We start from the raw sequence: 20621 nt of genomic DNA on the forward strand, positions 1-20621 counted from the left end.
ATGGAATATCTTGAAAATATCATAAAATAATATGATAAGTAGTTATGTATATTAGCTGAGGGAAGGCTTACCACCAACCCCCACTTCTCCGTTCCAACAAGATTTAGTATCAAATTCTTTTATTACCTATTTCCTGTTTTAGTTGTGATGAATAATTCACAAAATCTGATGCAAGGACTTTATCTTGAGAAATAATCGTATCTTCAGTGTATAAAAATCCATATAAATTCGTGTGCATATATAATACTTTTGTAATTCATAGTAATAAAGCTTATCATTTCTAGACACAAAGCTTAGAACTTAGGTGGCATAAACATGGATAATCTGTAAGAATAATGAATAGCGAGTAAAGTTAAATGGGAATGGGAATTGGAAAAATCTCCACGGTATTGTTACTCAGAAAAGATACTTTAAAATAGAGAAAATAGAATTCATTATATTAATCGATAGTTCATATCTAAAGTTTGTATCTCTGCGTTATTTTTATGACAAGCTTTATGGTCTATTAACTGTATTTTGGATTCTGACATAAAGATAAATTTCCAAAGATAGTCTTCTTTTACTTTGAAATATCTAGATATCGCAAAACCACACAAAGAACAACTGGGAGATATACCAGTTATTGATACCAGTTATTAAACCAACAACTGTCTAGAACCACTTGAAACTGAAGCAACACAAGGACTTAAGATTCCATTTCAATCACCTGTTGTTACGGTTATGGCTGTTGTTTAAAGGCATATATGAGGGGATGAAAAATCAAGGGATTTTAGTCTGAAAGATAAAAATTTGCCAGTTTTAGGAGAACAGTGGTCAAGGATCATAGGCTATATTAACATAATTTAAGATGGTTATTTAGATGAGGAAGCAGGGTAATTGCTATTTCAATAATGGAAAGAAGTTCCATAGAATCAGCTGTGATTGAGTATGTGGAATGCCTTTCCAAGTGGTTTTAAGAGTGAAAGGATCACCCAGTGAATGGTGGGTGATCCTTGGAAAGATTTCTTTATTACATCTAAATATAATATTAGAGAGTCGGCGGCAAGATGGCGGCTTAGGAGGACGCTGGGCTCACCGCACGTCCTGCTGATCACTTAGATTCCATCTACATCTGCCTAAATAACCCAGAAAACCGCCAGAGGATTAGCAGAACGGAGTCGCCGGAGCCAAACGCAGACGAGAGGCCCACGGAAGAGGGTAGGAAGGGCGGCGAGGCGGTGCGCGCTCCACGGACTGGCGTGAGGGAGCCGGGGCGGAGGGGCGGCTCGCCGGCCAAGCACAGCCACCGAGTCTGGCTTGCAAAAGCGGAGGGGCCTGACGGACTGTGTTCCCACAACAAGCGCGACTTAGCGTCTGGGAGGTCATAAGTTAACAGCTCTGCTCGGAAAGCGGGAAGGCTGGAGGACAAAGGGAGGGAGAGCTGCTGAGCCCCCTGACAACAGAGCTCAGTTTGGTGGGGAACAAAGGCGCTCGCCAGCGCCATCTCCCCCGCCCATCCCCCAGCCGAAATCCCAAAGAGAACCTGTTCCTGCCGGGGAACTTGCTCGCTCCGCGCAAACACCCAACTCTGCGCTTCTGCGGAGCCAAACCTCCGGCAGCGGATCTGACTCCCTCCCGCTGCCATAGGGCCCCTCCTGAAGTGGATCACCTAAGGAGAAGCGATCTAAGCCTGCCCCTCCTGCCCCCGAGCACCTTGCCTACCCACCCCAGCTAATACGCCAGATCCCCAGCATCACAAGCCTGGCAGGGTGCAAGTAGCCCAGACGAGCCACACCACCCCACAGTGAATCCCGCCCCTAGGAGAGGGGAAGAGAAGGCACACACCAGTCTGACCGTGGCCCCAGCAGTGGGCTGGGGACAGACATCAGGTCTGACTGCGGCCCCGCCCACCAACTCCAGTTATACACTACAGCACAGGGGAAGTGCCCTGCAGGTCCGCACCACTCCAGGGACTATCCAAAATGACCAAGCGGAAGAACTCCCCTCAGAAGAATCTCCAGGAAATAACAACAGCTAATGAGCTGATCAAAAAGGATTTAAATAATATAACAGAAAGTGAATTTAGAATAATAGTCATAAAATTAATCGCTGGGCTTGAAAACAGTATACAGGACAGCAGAGAATCTCTTGCTACAGAGATCAAGGGACTAAGGAACAGTCACGAGGAGCTGAAAAACGCTTTAAACGAAATGCATAACAAAATGGAAACCACCACAGCTCGGCTTGAAGAGGCAGAGGAGAGAATAGGTGAACTAGAAGATAAAGTTATGGAAAAAGAGGAAGCTGAGAAAAAGAGAGATAAAAAAATCCAGGAGTATGAGGGGAAAATTAGAGAATTAAGTGATACACTAAAAAGAAATAATATACGCATAATTGGTATCCCAGAGGAGGAAGAGAGAGGGAAAGGTGCTGAAGGGGTACTTGAAGAAATAATTGCTGAGAACTTCCCTGAACTGGGGAAGGAAAAAGGCATTGAAATCCAAGAGGCACAGAGAACTCCCTTCAGACGTAACTTGAATCGATCTTCTGCACGACATATCATAGTGAAACTGGCAAAATACAAGGATAAAGAGAAAATTCTGAAAGCAGCAAGGGGTAAACGTGCCCTCACATATAAAGGGAGACCTATAAGACTCGTGACTGATCTCTCTTTTGAAACTTGGCAGGCCAGAAAGAATTGGCACGAGATTTTCAGGGTGCTAGACAGAAAAAATATGCAGCCGAGAATCCTTTATCCAGCAAGTCTGTCATTTAGAATAGAAGGAGAGATAAAGGTCTTCCCAAACAAACAAAAACTGAAGGAATTTGTCACCACTAAACCAGCCCTACAAGAGATCCTAAGGGGGACCCTGTGAGACAAAGTCCCAGAGACATCACTACAAGCATAAAACATACAGACATCACAATGACTCTAAACCCGTATCTTTCTATAATAACACTGAATGTAAATGGATTAAATGCGCCAACCAAAAGACATAGGGTATCAGAATGGATAAAAAAACAAGACCCATCTATTTGCTGTCTACAAGAGACTCATTTTAGACCTGAGGACAACTTTAGATTGAGAGTGAGGGGATGGAGAACTATTTATCATGCGACTGGAAGCCAAAAGAAAGCTGGAGTAGCCATACTTATATCAGACAAACTAGACTTTAAATTAAAGGCTGTAACAAGAGATGAAGAAGGACATTATATAATAGTTACAGGGTCTATCCATCAGGAAGAGCTAACAATTATCAATGTCTATGCACCGAATACCGGAGCCCCCAAATATATAAAACAATTACTCATAAACATAAGCAACCTTATTGATAAGAATGTGGTAATTGCAGGGGACTTTAATACACCACTTACAGAAATGGATAGATCATCTAGACACACGGTCAATAAAGAAACAAGGGCCCTGAATGAGACATTGGATCAGATGGACTTGACAGATATATTTAGAACTCTGCATCCCAAAGCAACAGAATATACTTTCTTCTCGAGTGCACATGGAACATTCTCCAAGATAGATCATATACTGGGTCACAAAACAGCCCTTCATAAGTTTACAAGAATTGAAATTATACCATGCTTACTTTCAGACCACAATGCTATGAAGCTTGAAATCAACCACAGAAAAAAGTCTGGAAAACCTCCAAAAGCATGGAGGTTAAAGAACACCCTACTAACGAATGAGTGGGTCAACCAGGCAATTAGAGAAGAAATTAAAAAATATATGGAAACAAATGAAAATGAAAATACAACAATCCAAACGCTTTGGGACGCAGCAAAGGCGGTTCTGAGAGGAAAATACATTGCAATCCAGGCCTATCTCAAGAAACAAGAAAAATCCCAAATACAAAATCTAACAGCACACCTAAAGGAACTAGAAGCAGAACAGCAAAGGCAGCCTAAGCCCAGCAGAAGAAGAGAAATAATAAAGATCAGAGCAGAAATAAACAATATAGAAACTAAAAAAACTGTAGAGCAGATCAACGAAACCAAGAGTTGGTTTTTTGAAAAAATAAACAAAATTGACAAACCTCTAGCCAGGCTTCTCAAAAAGAAAAGGGAGATGACCCAAATAGATAAAATCATGAATGAAAATGGAATTATTACAACCAATCCCTCAGAGATACAAACAATTATCAGGGAATACTATGAAAAATTATATGCCAACAAACTGGACAACCTGGAAGAAATGGACAAATTCCTGAACAACCACACTCTTCCAAAACTCAATCAGGAGGAAATAGAAAGCTTGAACAGACCCATAACCAGCGAAGAAATTGAATCGGTTATCAAAAATCTCCCAACAAATAAGAGTCCAGGACCAGATGGCTTCCCAGGGGAGTTCTACCAGACGTTTAAAGCAGAGATAATACCTATCCTTCTCAAGCTATTCCAAGAAATAGAAAGGGAAGGAAAACTTCCAGACTCATTCTATGAAGCCAGTATTACTTTGATTCCTAAACCAGACAGAGACCCAGTAAAAAAAGAGAACTACAGGCCAATATCCCTGATGAATATGGATGCAAAAATTCTCAATAAGGTACTAGCAAATCGAATTCAACGGCATATAAAAAGAATTATTCACCATGATCAAGTGGGATTCATTCCTGGGATGCAGGGCTGGTTCAACATTCGCAAATCAATCAACGTGATACATCACATTAACAAAAAAAAAGAGAAGAACCATATGATCCTGTCAATCGATGCAGAAAAGGCCTTCGACAAAATCCAGCACCCTTTCTTAATAAAAACCCTTGAGAAAGTCGGGATAGAAGGAACATACTTAAAGATCATAAAAGCCATTTATGAAAAGCCCACAGCTAACATCATCCTCAACGGGGAAAAACTGAGAGCTTTTTCCCTGAGATCAGGAACACGACAAGGATGCCCACTCTCACCGCTGCTGTTTAACATAGTGCTGGAAGTTCTAGCATCAGCAATCAGACAACAAAAGGAAATCAAAGGCATCAAAATTGGCAAAGATGAAGTCAAGCTTTCGCTTTTTGCAGATGACATGATATTATACATGGAAAATCCGATAGACTCCACCAAAAGTCTCTAGAACTGATACAGGAATTCAGCAAAGTTGCAGGATACAAAATCAATGTACAGAAATCAGTTGCATTCTTATACACTAACAATGAAGCAACAGAAAGACAAATAAAGAAACTGATCCCATTCACAATTGCACCAAGAAGCATAAAATACCTAGGAATAAATCTAACCAAAGATGTAAAGGATCTGTATGCTGAAAACTATAGAAAGCTTATGAAGGCAATTGAAGAAGATTTAAAGAAATGGAAAGACATTCCCTGCTCATGGATTGGAAAAATAAATATTGTCAAAATGTCAATACTACCCAAAGCTATCTACACATTCAATGCAATCCCAATCAAAATTGCACCAGCATTCTTCTCGAAACTAGAACAAGCAATCCTAAAATTCATATGGAACCACAAAAGGCCCCGAATAGCCAAAGGAATTTTGAAGAAGAAGACCAAAGCAGGAGGCATCACAATCCCAGACTTTAGCCTCTACTACAAAGCTGTCATCATCAAGACAGCATGGTATTGGCACAAAAACAGACACATAGACCAATGGAATAGAATAGAAACCCCAGAACTAGACCCACAAACGTATGGCCAACTCATCTTTGACAAAGCAGGAAAGAACATCCAATGGAAAAAAGACAGCCTCTTTAACAAATGGTGCTGGGAGAACTGGACAGCAACATGCAGAAGGTTGAAACTAGACCACTTTCTCACACCATTCACAAAAATAAACTCAAAATGGATAAAGGACCTAAATGTGAGACAGGACACCATCAAAACCTTAGAGGAGAAAGCAGGAAAAGACCTCTCTGACCTCAGCCGTAGCAATCTCTTACTCGACACATCCCCAAAGGCAAGGGAATTAAAAGCAAAAGTGAATTACTGGGACCTTATGAAGATAAAAAGCTTCTGCACAGCAAAGGAAACAACCAACAAAACTAAAAGGCAACCAACGGAATGGGAAAAGATATTCGCAAATGACATATCGGACAAAGGGCTAGTATCCAAAATCTATAAAGAGCTCACCAAACTCCACACCCGAAAAACAAATAACCCAGTGAAGACATGGGCAGAAAACATGAATAGACACTTCTCTAAAGAAGACATCCGGATGGCCAACAGGCACATGAAAAGATGTTCAGCGTCGCTCCTTATCAGGGAAATACAAATCAAAACCACACTCAGGTATCACCTCACGCCAGTCAGAGTGGCCAAAATGAACAAATCCGGAGACTATAGATGCTGGAGAGGATGTGGAGAAACGGGAACCCTCTTGCACTGTTGGTGGGAATGCAAATTGGTGCAGCTGCTCTGGAAAGCAGTGTGGAGGTTCCTCAGAAAATTAAAAATAGACCTACCCTATGACCCAGCAATAGCACTGCTAGGAATTTATCCAAGGGATACAGGAGCGCTGATGCATAGGGCCACGTGTACCCCAATGTTCATAGCAGCACTCTCAACAATAGCCAAATTATGGAAAGAGCCTAAATGTCCATCAACTGATGAATGGATAAAGAAATTGTGGTTTATATACACAATGGAATATTACGTGGCAATGAGAAAAAATGAAATATGGCCTTTCGTAGCAACGTGGATGGAACTGGAGAGTGTGATGCTAAGTGAAATAAGCCATACAGAGAAAGACAGATACCATATGGTTTCACTCTTATGTGGATCCTGAGAAACTTCACAGGAACCCATGGGGGAGGGGAAGGAAAAAAAAAAAAGAGGTTAGAATGGGAGAGAGCCAAAGCATAAGAGACTTAAAAACTGAGAACAAACTGAGGGTTGATGGGGGTGGGAGGGAGGGGAGGGTGGGTGATGGGTATTGAGGAGGGCACCTTTTGGGATGAGCACTGGGTGTTGTATGGAAACCAATTTGTCAATAAATTTCATAAAAAAAAAAAAAAAAAAAGAAACTACTCTTGGATGCCAATCCAGAAAAAAAAAATAAATAAATATAATATTAAATAAATATTAAATAAATAAACCTTTCCAGAATATATTTAATTACAGTATATAAGTCATACTTACCATGTACCAGGCAATGTAGGAGGATCTTTACCAGGCATAATCCTTTCAAGTCTTTTAAAAAATTCTACATGATAAATACTATTTACCATCTGCATTTTAGAGGATGAAATTTATATTTAGAGACTGAAGTAACTTGGCCAAGGTTATAGAGTTAAAAGAGCAATGGAATTGGTTCTGCAGAAGAAAAAAAATGAGATAATATAGAAGAGATTTTTTTTTTGCATTAAATAAAAAATAAAAATAGATGTTTTCTAACTCCCAGATAGATACTCTCAGATTCGTTTGTGGCAGAAGCCACTTTTTCCAAGTGTTTAAATGGATGCAAGCAAGAGAAAATCCTGCTTATTGAGTTTATTAGCTCTCTCCGTTTTTTTGTCTGTGTCTTCCACAATATCTATACAAATAGATATAATGTAAATAGCAACTTAGACTGGTCACTTTGGACAGTATGATAAGAATACTTGCAATTCCAAAACAAATTCATTTTCAGACACCTTTTTCTTTTTTTCTTTAATCAAAGATTCTCACAATACCAACCTCTTGTGAGATGGATAATTATCCATAATTACAAATGCATTAATGATAAAGGGATGCACAACTGTTTGCTCTATCTTTCCCTGATATTTTTGCATGTCACTTGCTTTCCTAAAATGGAAGCAAAACAAATTTGCTTCTCTTGGTATGCTTATCACCTTCAAATCTGTAACCATTTCTTTGCAGTGATCACTCCGTTTAGGTGTTAAGTCAAACAATGGAAACTTTGAGTTTAACCTGAGTGAGATTTTCACATTGGAAAGAATCTCATGAGGAATTTTTTTAGGTCACTGCCAAATTACAAAATGTAATTTGAAGAGTAAGTGGAGCAAAATTATAGTGTACTGCTATTTTAATGCCCTTCCCTATTTGCTCCCCCTCATCATCCCTTATTCCTCTAGGTTATTTTCCCCATTAAGAACGACCTATCTCTCCTTCTGACTTTTCAGTAGGAACACGTGAGTAACCAAGTATGGTTAAAGAGAGAGATTTTACTTTCTTGCTTCGCCTTTTCCCATTTTGCCCCTCCCTGTGTACCCTCTGTCCCGGCTTATGGGTTTTAAGTTCTGGATGATAACTGGCAATAGGAGAGAAACCATCATAATTTCACCTTGAATTCCAGGTTTCTTTGGATTCATAGTCTCAGCAGTGTCAGCACTTAAATCATGTTGTTGATTTCATGTAGAACCATCCTGTTTTGAAAGCCAGTGTTTCTTACCATTATAAAGCAACCATGTGTATAAGAATAAGACAAGACTTCCTGTTTAGAAACATGCCCCTTTGATGGGAGTCAATGAAACCGAGCCAGCATATTTAGAAATATTCATTCTTGAACTGGCATTTTGCTTCCGGATATTTATTCATATTTATAAATAAGAGTAAATGTGTTTTGTAAAAGAAACCCTTTCTTTTGAGGTTGCTGGCAGCTCAGCTTTTTTTTTTCAAATATGGTATATGAAAGAATAAAAAAGAAACCAGTTTGCATGTTTCCCATATTAACACAATCTAGAATAATTTACAATACGAGTAAGTAGGATTCTAGGAGATGAATGCAAATTAGACCTTTTAAATCAGAAACTAAATTAATCATTGAATTATAATTGCAAAGTAATATTATCATACATTAAGTAGTATTGAGTTAATTCAGTTGCATAGCAGAGAGGGCCCTGACTTGTGTTCTTCCCACGTCAATGTTTTAAAACTAATGATCTTAAGACTGGCCTCTTAGCCAGTCAGTAAAAGGTCAGACCATTGCTCTATCGCATGAGTAACCAAGTGTTTTCATTTATTTGCTGTTCTATTCCTATCTTCTTGTTTATCTTCATTTCATTTTTGTTTTCAGTTGACATGTGGTCAGTAGGGTGCATCATGGGAGAAATGATAAAAGGTGCAGTGCTCTTTCCTGGCACTGATCGTATCCTTCTTAGCAGCCAGTGGTCTCTATGGGTATCTTTCTCAATCAGTTCCCTTTGGTCTCAAACACAACACTGCTGATGGTATATATTCACTGCCTTTGGTTCTAAGAGACTCCAATGTCAAATATTTACCAGCTGGCATCATGATAGAGTAACCTTGCCTCCTAGCTAGATCTTATGGGGATAATACAGTATCAAATATGAAACATTCAGCATGCTTTCAAAAGGTCTGCCTTAAAATTCAGTCCTATGAAACTTGTAACAGTGATATGCTCTTCTCTATTGTTTTTTTGTTGTAGATGTTTTAAAATTAAGTTATATTCATAGCTAGATAATAAATGACAAAATATTTCAGCTTTAAGACTGGAGATTTATTCTTTTAAGAAATATTCACCTGACATGGAAATCTTTTTTTTTTTAATTTTTATGTTTATTTATTTTTGACAGACAGAGAGAGACAGAGCACAAATGGGGGAAGGGCAGAGAGAGAGGGAGATACAGAATCCCAAACAGGCTCCAGGCTCTGAGCTTTGACATGGAAATCTTTAATCCATTAGATTTATTTTCACCCTCAAATACGATAGGTTTATTTTAACATATATTCATGCATGCATATGAGTTTCGTTTTGAGATTAACCTCTTTCAAAATTTTTTCTGCCATTTACTTCATTTCTAGGAATAATAGATCCAATTCCTTGTTCTTATTTTGTCTACATTAACAAGTGCAAAAATTAAAACCTCATTAATTAATAATGATTATATAAAATATCTGAAGAAACAAATTTCTATCAATTGAATAAGTAAATCTTCTGTTAGGATACCAGAGGCTCTGCAGCATTAAATAGATACAGACAATGTGTTATTAGCATATGGGTGTATAATAATCTATTTCCTTAAGTTAAATATTTTCTTACACTCAAGTCACTTATAAAGATATTATGTCCTCATCAAACTGAGGATAAAACCTCTGCTTATATGACCATGATTCAAAAATCAAATCAAATCTATAATAATGGGGTTTTAATGTATAATTAATAGAAACTTAGTTACTAATGCAGTGTATCCTAACGATATTATGATTAACTATTAGCTTTGGGGATTAATATATTACTTATATGGATATATGTAGTTTCATATATATATTCTCTGTATGTATTAAAATACCAGTTTGGGAAATGACTGTGTTAGGCACTCAATTAATTTTTTTCAGTGAAAGAACTAGCCTAAAATGTTTTATTCAGTAAGGAATAAAGCTACACTGTTTTTCTCCTATTCTTTTTTCTAGTCTTAAATATGACACACATTATTTTTAAAGTTTTTCTATCTATATTGCAGTTTTGTCTTCTACATATACATTTTATTAGATAATATCTATAAATTTGCCACATTCTTGTTTATGTAATTGCTGTTTAAAAATAAGTTGGCCTGATAAAAACTAAATTCCTTCAGATTTCTAAAAAAAAAAAAAACAGGGTTTCTTTAATTTCAAAGGATTTTAAACTTTACTTTGGTCTTTGGACATGAACACGAAACAGTTCTTAAGTTTTGGCTAATTTTAGGCATTTAATTGAAATGAACTCAATCTGTTGACTTTGTACTCTGCTTTTTCAGAAGTTCATTGTGGTAGAATAATCAATGACTGAAACAAATATTTCCCACCTCCAAATTAAAATGATTGATTTTCATTACTTTCCTTACATTTTCTATTTAAAGATCAAATCAGATTTCCACAACTGAGTTATTAAGTACAGATTAACAGTTCTTAGAATCCATTTCTTGGGAGAACTTGCTTGGATATCATTTCTAACTTGGGTATTAAGATCCCTTATAAGTTTTTCATTCTTTCTCATTGCCAAGTAGTATTCCATTGTGTATATAAACCAATTTGACAATAAATTTTATAATAAAAATATCCCTTATAAGTAAAGCTTTAGGCTGCTACTAATGTTAAAGTCTCATATGAGATGCCCTTTCAATGCCTGGGCTTGGTATTTTTATATTGAGTTATTTCTGGATTTCTTCTTATAGGGATAACATTCCTGAAGGATAAATGCTAATTATTTTCTAAAGTGGCCCCTCTGAGTGTAAGAGGTGGTCTTTTAATGATTTCAAACATGTTGGTTTAAGTTTAAATCAGTCTTTTTCAAGCAAACAAATTATGAACTGAATATCATAAACTCTTAAAATGCAAGACAAATTATTTTTTAAATTCTCCATTATTAGAAATAAGTTATCTGAAGAATAATAAAATTATGTCTAAGTTTATTAGCTAAATAGAACCTTTAAAATGGAGTTAGTAGTATACAATATGTATATTATACATCTATACAATCCATCATTAGAAGTCATATTATTTTAATCAACATATCCTCACTTATGTGAAGGCATTCTCAAAATAAATGCTAAAAGTCCTTGTGATAGGAGTCATACAAATCTTCTTCTTTTAAAAATCAATTCAACAGCAAAACTTAAGATATTAATAAGGCCTTATACCCTTTACCTTTTATTTCTAAAAGAGTTCAACACATTATTTTTAGCATTGAGAAATTTAGATAGCTAAAAGCAGTTCTTTTTTTTTTAATGTTTACTTTTGAGAGAGAGAGAGAGAGAGAGGCATGTGCGCTCACATGCAAGCGGGGGAGGGACAGAGAGAGAGGGGGACAGAGGATCTGAAGCAGGCTTTCTACTGACAGCACAGAGCCCCATGTGGGGCTAGAACTCACTAACGGTGAGGTCATGACCTGATCTGAAGTAGGACACTTCACCGACTGAGTCACCCAGGCACCCCTAAAAGCAGTTCTTAAAATGTTGTATATTTACATGCCACTTAATTGTTAAATGTATTTTAATATATATTAATTGAATTTTATTCAAATCAAATGTTTTTAACTCTAGAAGAATCAGAACTCAACTACTGAGATGGTTCTGGGAAATCTAAAGAATTTCATCACAGCAGAAATATTTACTGTAAACATTAAAAAATATTTTATATTAAATGAGTGAATTAGTATTAAATATATAGCTTTTGGATAAGATTAATAAAATGAACACATATATACTACCACTCAGATTAAAAAATAGAACTTTGAATGTCTTTGTGTGCTTCTCCCCTGTCATTTCCTCCTTTCTCCCTGGAGGTCATCACATCCTAAATATATGTTTTTACAGTCTTCTTGACTTTCCTTATATTTTTTACCACAGGTAAATTTATCCCTAAACAACATATGGTTTAGCTTTATGTGTTTTACATATGGCACAAGTCACATTATTTTTGCTACTTGTTTTTTTTGAAGTTAACATTGTAGTTTTGAGATTTTTTCATGTTAATTCATCAGTTCATTTTCATTGCTGTAAAGTAGTCCAGTCTCTGAATATATTCATAGCTTCATTGTTTATAAAAGTAAAAGCAAAAACAAAAACTGGATAATCCAAAGCCTATTTGTAGGAGAGTAAATTCACTGGACTACTTTTATTTTTATAGTTCATGCATTTTTAGGTCTTAAGAATCCTTTGATGCCTTTATATTCTCTTGTAACTTTACTATGAATGTTTTAAAGTTTAATCTTTTACATTTAAGCCTTTAGTTCACTTGGAATTTATTTTTGTGTATGATGTTAAAGAGAGATCTAATTTATTTTATTTCAGTTCCACTTATTGACTAGCTTATTCCTTCTTTACTTGTCTATAAAGCTGTCTCTCTCAAATTTCCACATATTGAGGGAAGGGGTATTCTGGGATGCTGGGCTCTATATTCTGTTCACTGGACTGTTTGTCTATTTTGTATCACTATTACCCTTTCTTAACACAAATGTTTATTGTATACTTATATCAGGTAAGGTAAACCTCACCTTTATTGTTTTCTTCAGAAGTATCTTAGCTATTAATGAATCATTGATTTTCCATAAACATTTTAGAATTGGCTTGCTAAGATGTCTATTGGTATTTATACTGAAACTATGTTAAGTCTATAGATCAATATGTGGAGAATTGGCTATTTAAATTTTTTTTTTAATGTTTATTTATTTTTGAGACGGAGACAGAGCACTAGTGGGGGAGGGTCAGAGAGAGAGGGAGACACAGAATCTGAAACAGGCTCCAGGCTCTGAGTTGTCAGCACAGAGCCCAACGCGGGGCTCGAACCCACCAACTGTGAGATCATGACCTGAGCCGAAGTCGGCCGCTTAACCGACTGAGCCACCCAGGCGCCCCGAGAATTGGATATTTTAATTTAGATAATTTTTTTTCTTTCTCCTGAACACTCAAGGATCTTAGCACAAACTAATTTAGATCATTACTGTACCAACTTAAATATACCCAGTGTTTACTTCTTTTTCTTTAACCTCATACATTGACAATATTATAATATTATTGCACACAGTTAGAATTTGTTTAGATTCACCTTGATATGAAAGAATTCTATAATTTTCTTGGCTTACCACTACTTCTTGCAATTTGGCCCTTTATTTTTTTTTTTCCAACGTTTTTAATTTATTTTTGGGACAGAGAGAGACAGAGCATGAACGGGGGAGGGGCAGAGAGAGAGAGAGACACAGAATTGGAAACAGGCTCCAGGCTCCGAGCCATCAGCCCAGAGCCTGATGCGGGGCTCGAACTCACGGACCGTGAGATCGTGACCTGGCTGAAGTCGGACGCTCAACCGACTGCGCCACCCAGGCGCCCCTTTGGCCCTTTATTTTAAGATTATTTTCCTTCTGTCAACATTAAAAATCAGCTTTGTTCTTCCACATCGACAACAATTTACATGAAAATAAAAATATGAATATAATGCCTGTTACAGTAATATTAAATCAAATAAAATACACCTCTGGTTTCCAGTTCCACATTTAAGAAGCTTGGAAGTAGTCACTTCATCCTAACAAGATGTAAAAATCTAAATAGATTGAAAATCATCAACACTCTTTGATCTGTAAGGGAGGGGAAGACATAGAGAAAACTACTGCTCCCAACCGTTAGAGAAACAGGCTAATATAGGGTTTCATGTCAAGGGTAGAAAAATCTGAACTATAATTGACAAACTTCTAGAAACTCAGCGTGGACAACTCTCAGATTTAAAAACTCCAGGGAGAGTCAGTCGCATGGAACCACAACATTGTTAGATTTACCTCCAGGAACTTGATCAGGTTCCTACAGAAAATATGAGAGAAAGATCACCTCATTTTTCCTATAGTGGGGAGGGAAAAAGAATCAATTTTAAATACACAAGGACAATCTGTTTTTGTTTGTTTTAATTTTTTTTAATGTTTATTTATTTTTGAGACAGAGACAGACAGAGCATGAACAGGGGAGGGTCAGAGAGAGAAGGAGGCACAGAATGTGAAACAGGCTCCAGGCTCCCAGCTGTCAGCACAAAGCCCGACGCGGGGTTCGAACTCACGGACTGTGAGATCATGACCTGAGCCAAAGTCGGTCGCTTAACTGACTGAGCCACCCAGGCGCCCCGGACAATCTGTTTTTCTAATTTCTTTCTTTTTTTTTTTAACCTTTATTGAGTTTTTAAATTTTAATTCCAGTAGAATCAACAATGTTCTATTAGTTTCAGTGTATAATATAGTGATTCAAAAATTCTATACATTACTCAATGCTCTTCATGATTTGTGTACTCTTTAATCCCCATCACCTATTTCACCCATCCCCTCACCCACCTCCCCTCTGATAACCATGAGTGTGTTCTCTATAGTTAAGGATTCGTTTCTTGGTTTGTCTCCCTCTCTTTTTTCCCTTTGCTCATTTGTTTTTCTAAATTCCACATATGAATGAAATCATATTTGACTCTCTGGCTGACTTATTTTGCTTAGCATTATCCTCTCTAGCTCTATCCATGTCATTGCAAATGGCAAGATTTCATTCTTTTTAATAGCTGAATAATATTACATTGTATACACCACTTACTTATCCATTCATCTATGAATTAATATTTGGGCTGCTACCATAATTTGGCCATTGTAAATCATGCTATAATAAACATAGGGGTGCATGTATCTGTTTGAATTATTATTTTTATTTTTTTGGTAAATATCTAGTAGTGCAATTACTGGATCATAGAGTAGTTCTATTTTTAACTTTTTGAGGAAACTCATTACTGTTTTTCACAGAGGTTGTACCATTTTGCATTCTCACCAACAATACATGAGAATTCCCATTTCTGTACATCCTCACCAACACTTGTTTCTTGTGTTGTTGATTTTAGCCATTCTGACAGGTATGAGGTGATATCTCATTGTAGTTATGATTTGCATTTCCCTGATTAGTAATGTTGAGCATCTTTTCATGTGTCTGTTGGTCATCTATGTATCTTCTTTGGAAAAATGTCTGTTCATTTCTTCTTCCTGTTTTTAAGTTGGATTATTTGTTTTTGAGTGTTGAATTATATCAGTTCTTTATGTATTTGGGGTACAAACCCTTCATCCGATGTGTCATTTGCAAATATCTTCTTCCATTCAGTAGTTGCCTTTTAGTTTTGTTGATTGTTTCCTTTGCTGTGCAGAAGACTTTCATTTTGATGTAGTTTTAATAATTTATTTTTGCTTTTATTTCCCTTGATTTGGGAGACATATCTAGAAAAATGTTGCTATGGTTGATATCAGAGACATTACTGCCTGTGCTCTCCTCTAGGATTTTTATGATTTCAGGTCTCACATTTAGCTCTTCAGTCCATCTTGAATTTCTTTTTGTGTACGGTGTAAGAAAGTGATCTAGTTTCACTCTTTTGCATGTGGCTGTCCAGTTTTCCCAATACCATTTGTTGAAGAAACTGTCTTTTCCTTATTGCATATTCTTTCCTCTTTTTTCAAATTGACCATATAATTGTGGATTTATTTCTGGATTTTACTTTTTTAATATTTATGTATTTATTTTTGAGAGAGAGAGAACAGGAGAGCAGGGAAGGGGCAGAGAGAGAGAGAAGGGAGAGAGAATCCCAAGCCGACCTTGTGCTGTCAGTGCAGAGCCCCATGCAGGGCTCAAACTCACAACCATGAGAATAGTGACCTGGAAATCAAGAGTCAGATGCCCAATCAACTGAGCCACCCAGATGCCCTATTTCTAGTTTTCTATTATGTTCTGTTGATCTGTGTATCTATTTTTGTGCTGGTACCATACTGCTTTGATTACTACAGCTTTGTAGTATAATGTGAAGTCTGGAATTATGATACCTTCAGTTTTGTTTTTTTCTTTTTCAAGATTGCTTTGGCTATTTGGGGTCTTTTGTGGCTCCATACAGATTTTAGGATTATTTGTTCCAGTTCTGTGAAAAATACTCTTGGTATTTTGATAGGAATTACATTAAATCTGTAGATTGCTTTAGGTAGTATAAACATTTTAACAATATTTGTTCTTCCAGTCCATGAGCATGAACTTCCTTTTATTTCTTTGCATTATCTTCATTTTCTTTCATTAGTGTTTTATAGTTTTCAGAGTATAGGTCTTTCACCTCTTTAGTTAGGTTTGTTCCTAGGTAGTTTATTATTTTTGGTGCAGTTGTAAATGGAATTATTTTCTTCATTTCTCTTTCTGCTGCTCATTTTTAGTGATTTCTGCTCAGTGTACAGATTTCTGTACATTGATTTTATATCCTGTGACTTTACTAGTGAATCCATTTGTCAGTTCTAGTAGTTTTTTTGGTGGAGTCTTTCAGGTTTTCTATTTATAGTGTCCTGTTATCTGCAAATAGTGCAAGTTTTACTTCTTCTTTACTAATCTGGATGCCTTTTATTTCTTTTTGTTTGATTGCTGCAGCTAGGACTTCCAGTACTATGTTGGATAAAGGTGATGAGAGTGGACATTCTTGTCTTGTTTCTGACCTTAGGGGAAAAGCTCTCACTTTTTCCCCATTGAGGATATATTAGCTGTGAGTCTTTCATATATGGCCTTTATTATGTTGAGGTGTGTTCCCTCTAAATCTATTTTGTTGAGGGTTTTTGTCATGAATGGATATTGTACTTTGTCAAATGCTTTTCTGTGCCTATTGATATGATCATATAGTTTTTATCCTTTCTCTTATTGATGTGATATATTTTGAGATCATTTTATCACTCCTCAAGAACACCCTTTGAAAGTCCTTTAGTAAAAGTCTTTGATGATGAAACTTTTTTTTTTCTTTGAGTTTCCCTTACTTAAAAGATAGTTTTTTTGGATACAGAATTACAGATTAGTAAGTTGTTTTCTTTTGGCATTTTAAAGATACTCTTCTCCTGGCTTTTTGTTTCCAATATTGCTGGTGAATAATTAGCTGTCCATTTGATAGTCATATTTGAATATAGTCTGTCCTTTCTCTCTGCCTTCATTTAGGATTTTTTCCTTTGTCTTTGGTTATTTGCTGTTTCTCTACCATGTAATTAAGTATAAATTTATTTTCTTTCCTTTATTTTTTTCTTTTCTTTTCTTGGAATTTCTGTCTTAATTTTTTAAAATATTTTCAGTGTCCTATTCTTTACATTATCTCCATTATAAAACTCTGGTTGAACTTAAAGTAGACATTTACTTATTCAACAAATATTGCTAAATATGTGCTGGGTACTTTTTGTTTCCAGAGATATATCAGTAAACAAACTGACTGAAATCCTTGTTGTCATGAGATTTCTGATAAAAGGCACTGTATCGAAGGGATTATAAATAGGAATAAGAGGGTCAAAGTACTAGGATGGGGGCAGAGATAATCTCCTTTTGTTTTTTAACTTTAAGCATAAAATGTTTTGTCAAGTGTGCCTTAAATGGCATTGTTTTCTTGATCTCATATAAACCTGATTGTCCCTTCTTAATCTCCCTTTTGTTATATGTAGTGTTATACCCAGAAATGGATTTAATCAAAGGGTCTCAAATAAGAGACTACAGTTTTCCAAAACTCTCCTTAAATAGAATTTTATATTTCTGTTTAGTGTTAGGAGTTGTTTTATTACCACCTTTGTCTGAAGACACCTGGGCAGCTCTGTCAGTTAAGGGTCCAACTTCAGCTCACTCAGATCATGATCTCACAATTCGTGAGTTCAAGCCCCACATCAGGCTCTGTGCTGACAGCTCAGAGCCTGGAGCCTGCTTTGGATTCTGTGTTTCCCTCTCTCTCTGCCCCTTCCCTACTCATGCTCACTCTCTGTCTTTCTCTCAACAATAAACATTAAAAAAATTTAAAGCCATTATATTTACCATTTTTTTAAAAATTTTTTTTTTCAACGTTTATTTATTTTTGGGACAGAGAGAGACAGAGCATGAACGGGGGAGGGGCAGAGAGAGAGGGAGACACAGAATCGGAAACAGGCTCCAGGCTCTGAGCCATTAGCCCAGAGCCTGACGCGGGGCTCGAACTCACGGACCGCGAGATCGTGACCTGGCTGAAGTCGGACGCTTAACCGATTGCACCACCCAGGCGCCCCTATGTTTACCATTTTTAAAAGTTCTTTTTTCAGCTCTATTTTTCAGCTATAAAGTATAGAAGCCAAATTATCTCCAAGATCTCTTACCAGTTTCAAATTATAGATAGTGTCAGATCCAGCCTTTAAGAGGCCAGGATATCATAGCTTGAGGAAGGTGTTTTGTAAAAACAATAATTTATTTATATTACAAATATCAAATTAGGTACAGAGTCTTATAAGGGATTTGTGCAAATGAGAGTCCCCAAAGATAAACCTTCAATAGCTTAATAAATATTCAACTGTTGTGACAACATATTAATATAGATTGGATTTGCTTATATGTGAAATGTCTCTTCATTTTTTGCTTTGTAAGGGAAATACAGATTACAGTAATAAATACACTTATAAGACAAAATGGACTAGGCTGAAATCCATATACATCATGCTTCAGATATCAGCCTTTGGATGTTCTGTGTCCTATAGTATTCCATTCACAGCCTGCTGCCAGGGAACAAATAGCCTTTACTCAAATGGTTAGCTTTGAGGTTTTTAATGCATTTTGGCTCATAATATTTCTTCTTCCTGTGCCCATTTATAATGAAAACAAATGTTAGTTACTATTGTGCATTAAGTCACTTATTCATATTTCGTGTTACTAGAGTTGGAGGGGGACTTTTGAGAGAAAAAGAACATTTTCAAATAAAAAAGCGTGAAAAGAATTTTAAGTAATAAAACAGCTCAAGACATAACCATGAAAATCTGGATCCAGAACTACGTCATATGTGTTTATATATATTTCTATTCTCGTCTTTAAAATTGTCCTAAGTAGTAAGAGTTCTTTTGAGGGCAAATTTTATCATAGAGAAATAGAGTAATTATTGAATTAAACAGTCTATATTTTGAATCTTATATTGAATAGCTTTTGTACTTTTTATGAGCAGCACCCCATGGGTGATAGCAACATATAATTTTCATCCTTCCTCAGATGATGATGGGCAGAACCCCTCTCCCTCTGCTGGGAGACTGTGTATACCACTTGCTGTAATTTCCTATCGTCTTTTCAAGACAGTGACATGAGGAAGAGGGATAAATGTCAGCATTTTTCTTTCACTGAAGTATTTCCAGGTGAATAACCCCTACATTTTCCATAGCAAATAGGTCTGGATTCATCTTTTGGTGAAATTGACCTTATTCTAATTTGTGCATTAAAGTGAAATATGTTAGTACTGTATTCTTAAGTCTGGAGTTAGTAATTTGTAAGAGACTTTTAGTACATTCTACACTAGTATTTCTCAAAATATAGTCCAGGGGCCATCTGGATTGCAATTACTATTGATATTTTTAAATAGCATGCTAGACCTGTGGACTCAGAATCTTGTAGATCAACATGGAAAGGGAAGGGATCTATATTTTATAAGTTCCCTATATTATAAAAATTCAAAGCTGGGAGCCACAGTTTTATATCATGACACCTAACAAATGGCATGTGTGTCTCCACTTCCTTATTGCACATTCATTGCAGACATTACTGATTGATTGCAGTATTCTTTCCTATAGGGGTAATATAAAGCCACACAATTGTCAACACAGTGCCAAAGCTTGCAAGCTGGTTGGCTTGCAAGACAGAATAGCTTCTCCTGGAGCTTTTCTAAACAGACTGGTCTCTTGGGCAAAATTATCTTTAAAAATACAGTTACGAATTTGGAGACAAACACTAATATCCTTCAAATTTCAAAGAGATGTTAGAATTTTTTTTTTCCACAAAATATTGACTATGAGGCAGAATAGACAGCAAGTCTAAATTCATGGAGGTGTCAACTCCGGAAACCATATTCATAATACCAGAAGGTAACCAAAGATGGGAAAAAACATAAAAAGAAGATACAGCTGTTTAAAAGGCATAGTAGAAATGAGGTCATTAAACAACTCTTTATGATTCCACTTAGTAGCTTCTGAAAGCTAAAATGTGCATAGAATAAATTATGTTCACAATTATGATCCAAAATACCCAGAGAAGGATAAGGCATTTTTTTGTACATTACGTTCAAGGCAGTTTGTGATAATGTTTTAGAAGCTTCCCAAACCAAGGAAGTTAAAGGAAAAGGAGACCTGAGATGTAAATTCTTAGCTAATTGATAAAATTTACTGGAATAATTTTCAATTTTGGGATTTCAGATACTTATCTTTACAATCCATACTTATTTTGTTTTATCCATCCCTTATAG

At 36.3% G+C, this 20621-nt stretch overlaps 1 protein-coding gene across 12 annotated transcripts in view; it reads left to right on the plus strand.

Moving 5' to 3' along the window:
- The window catches only part of MAPK10 (mitogen-activated protein kinase 10), a 557027-nt gene that overhangs the window by 481910 nt on the left and 54496 nt on the right, over positions 1-20621 (plus strand). The window contains exon 14 of one of the 12 annotated variants that reach the window (XM_047857254.1): positions 8959-9030. The exons of the other annotated variants lie outside the window; for them this stretch is intronic. Within the exon in view, the coding sequence (XP_047713210.1) occupies positions 8959-9030 (72 nt within the window). The remainder of the gene's footprint in view (positions 1-8958; positions 9031-20621) is intronic. 12 annotated transcript variants of the gene reach the window in all.

The sequence above is a fragment of the Prionailurus viverrinus genome, chromosome B1, assembly GCF_022837055.1.
Source record: "Prionailurus viverrinus isolate Anna chromosome B1, UM_Priviv_1.0, whole genome shotgun sequence".
In the NCBI taxonomy this organism is placed as follows: Eukaryota; Metazoa; Chordata; class Mammalia; order Carnivora; family Felidae; genus Prionailurus; species Prionailurus viverrinus.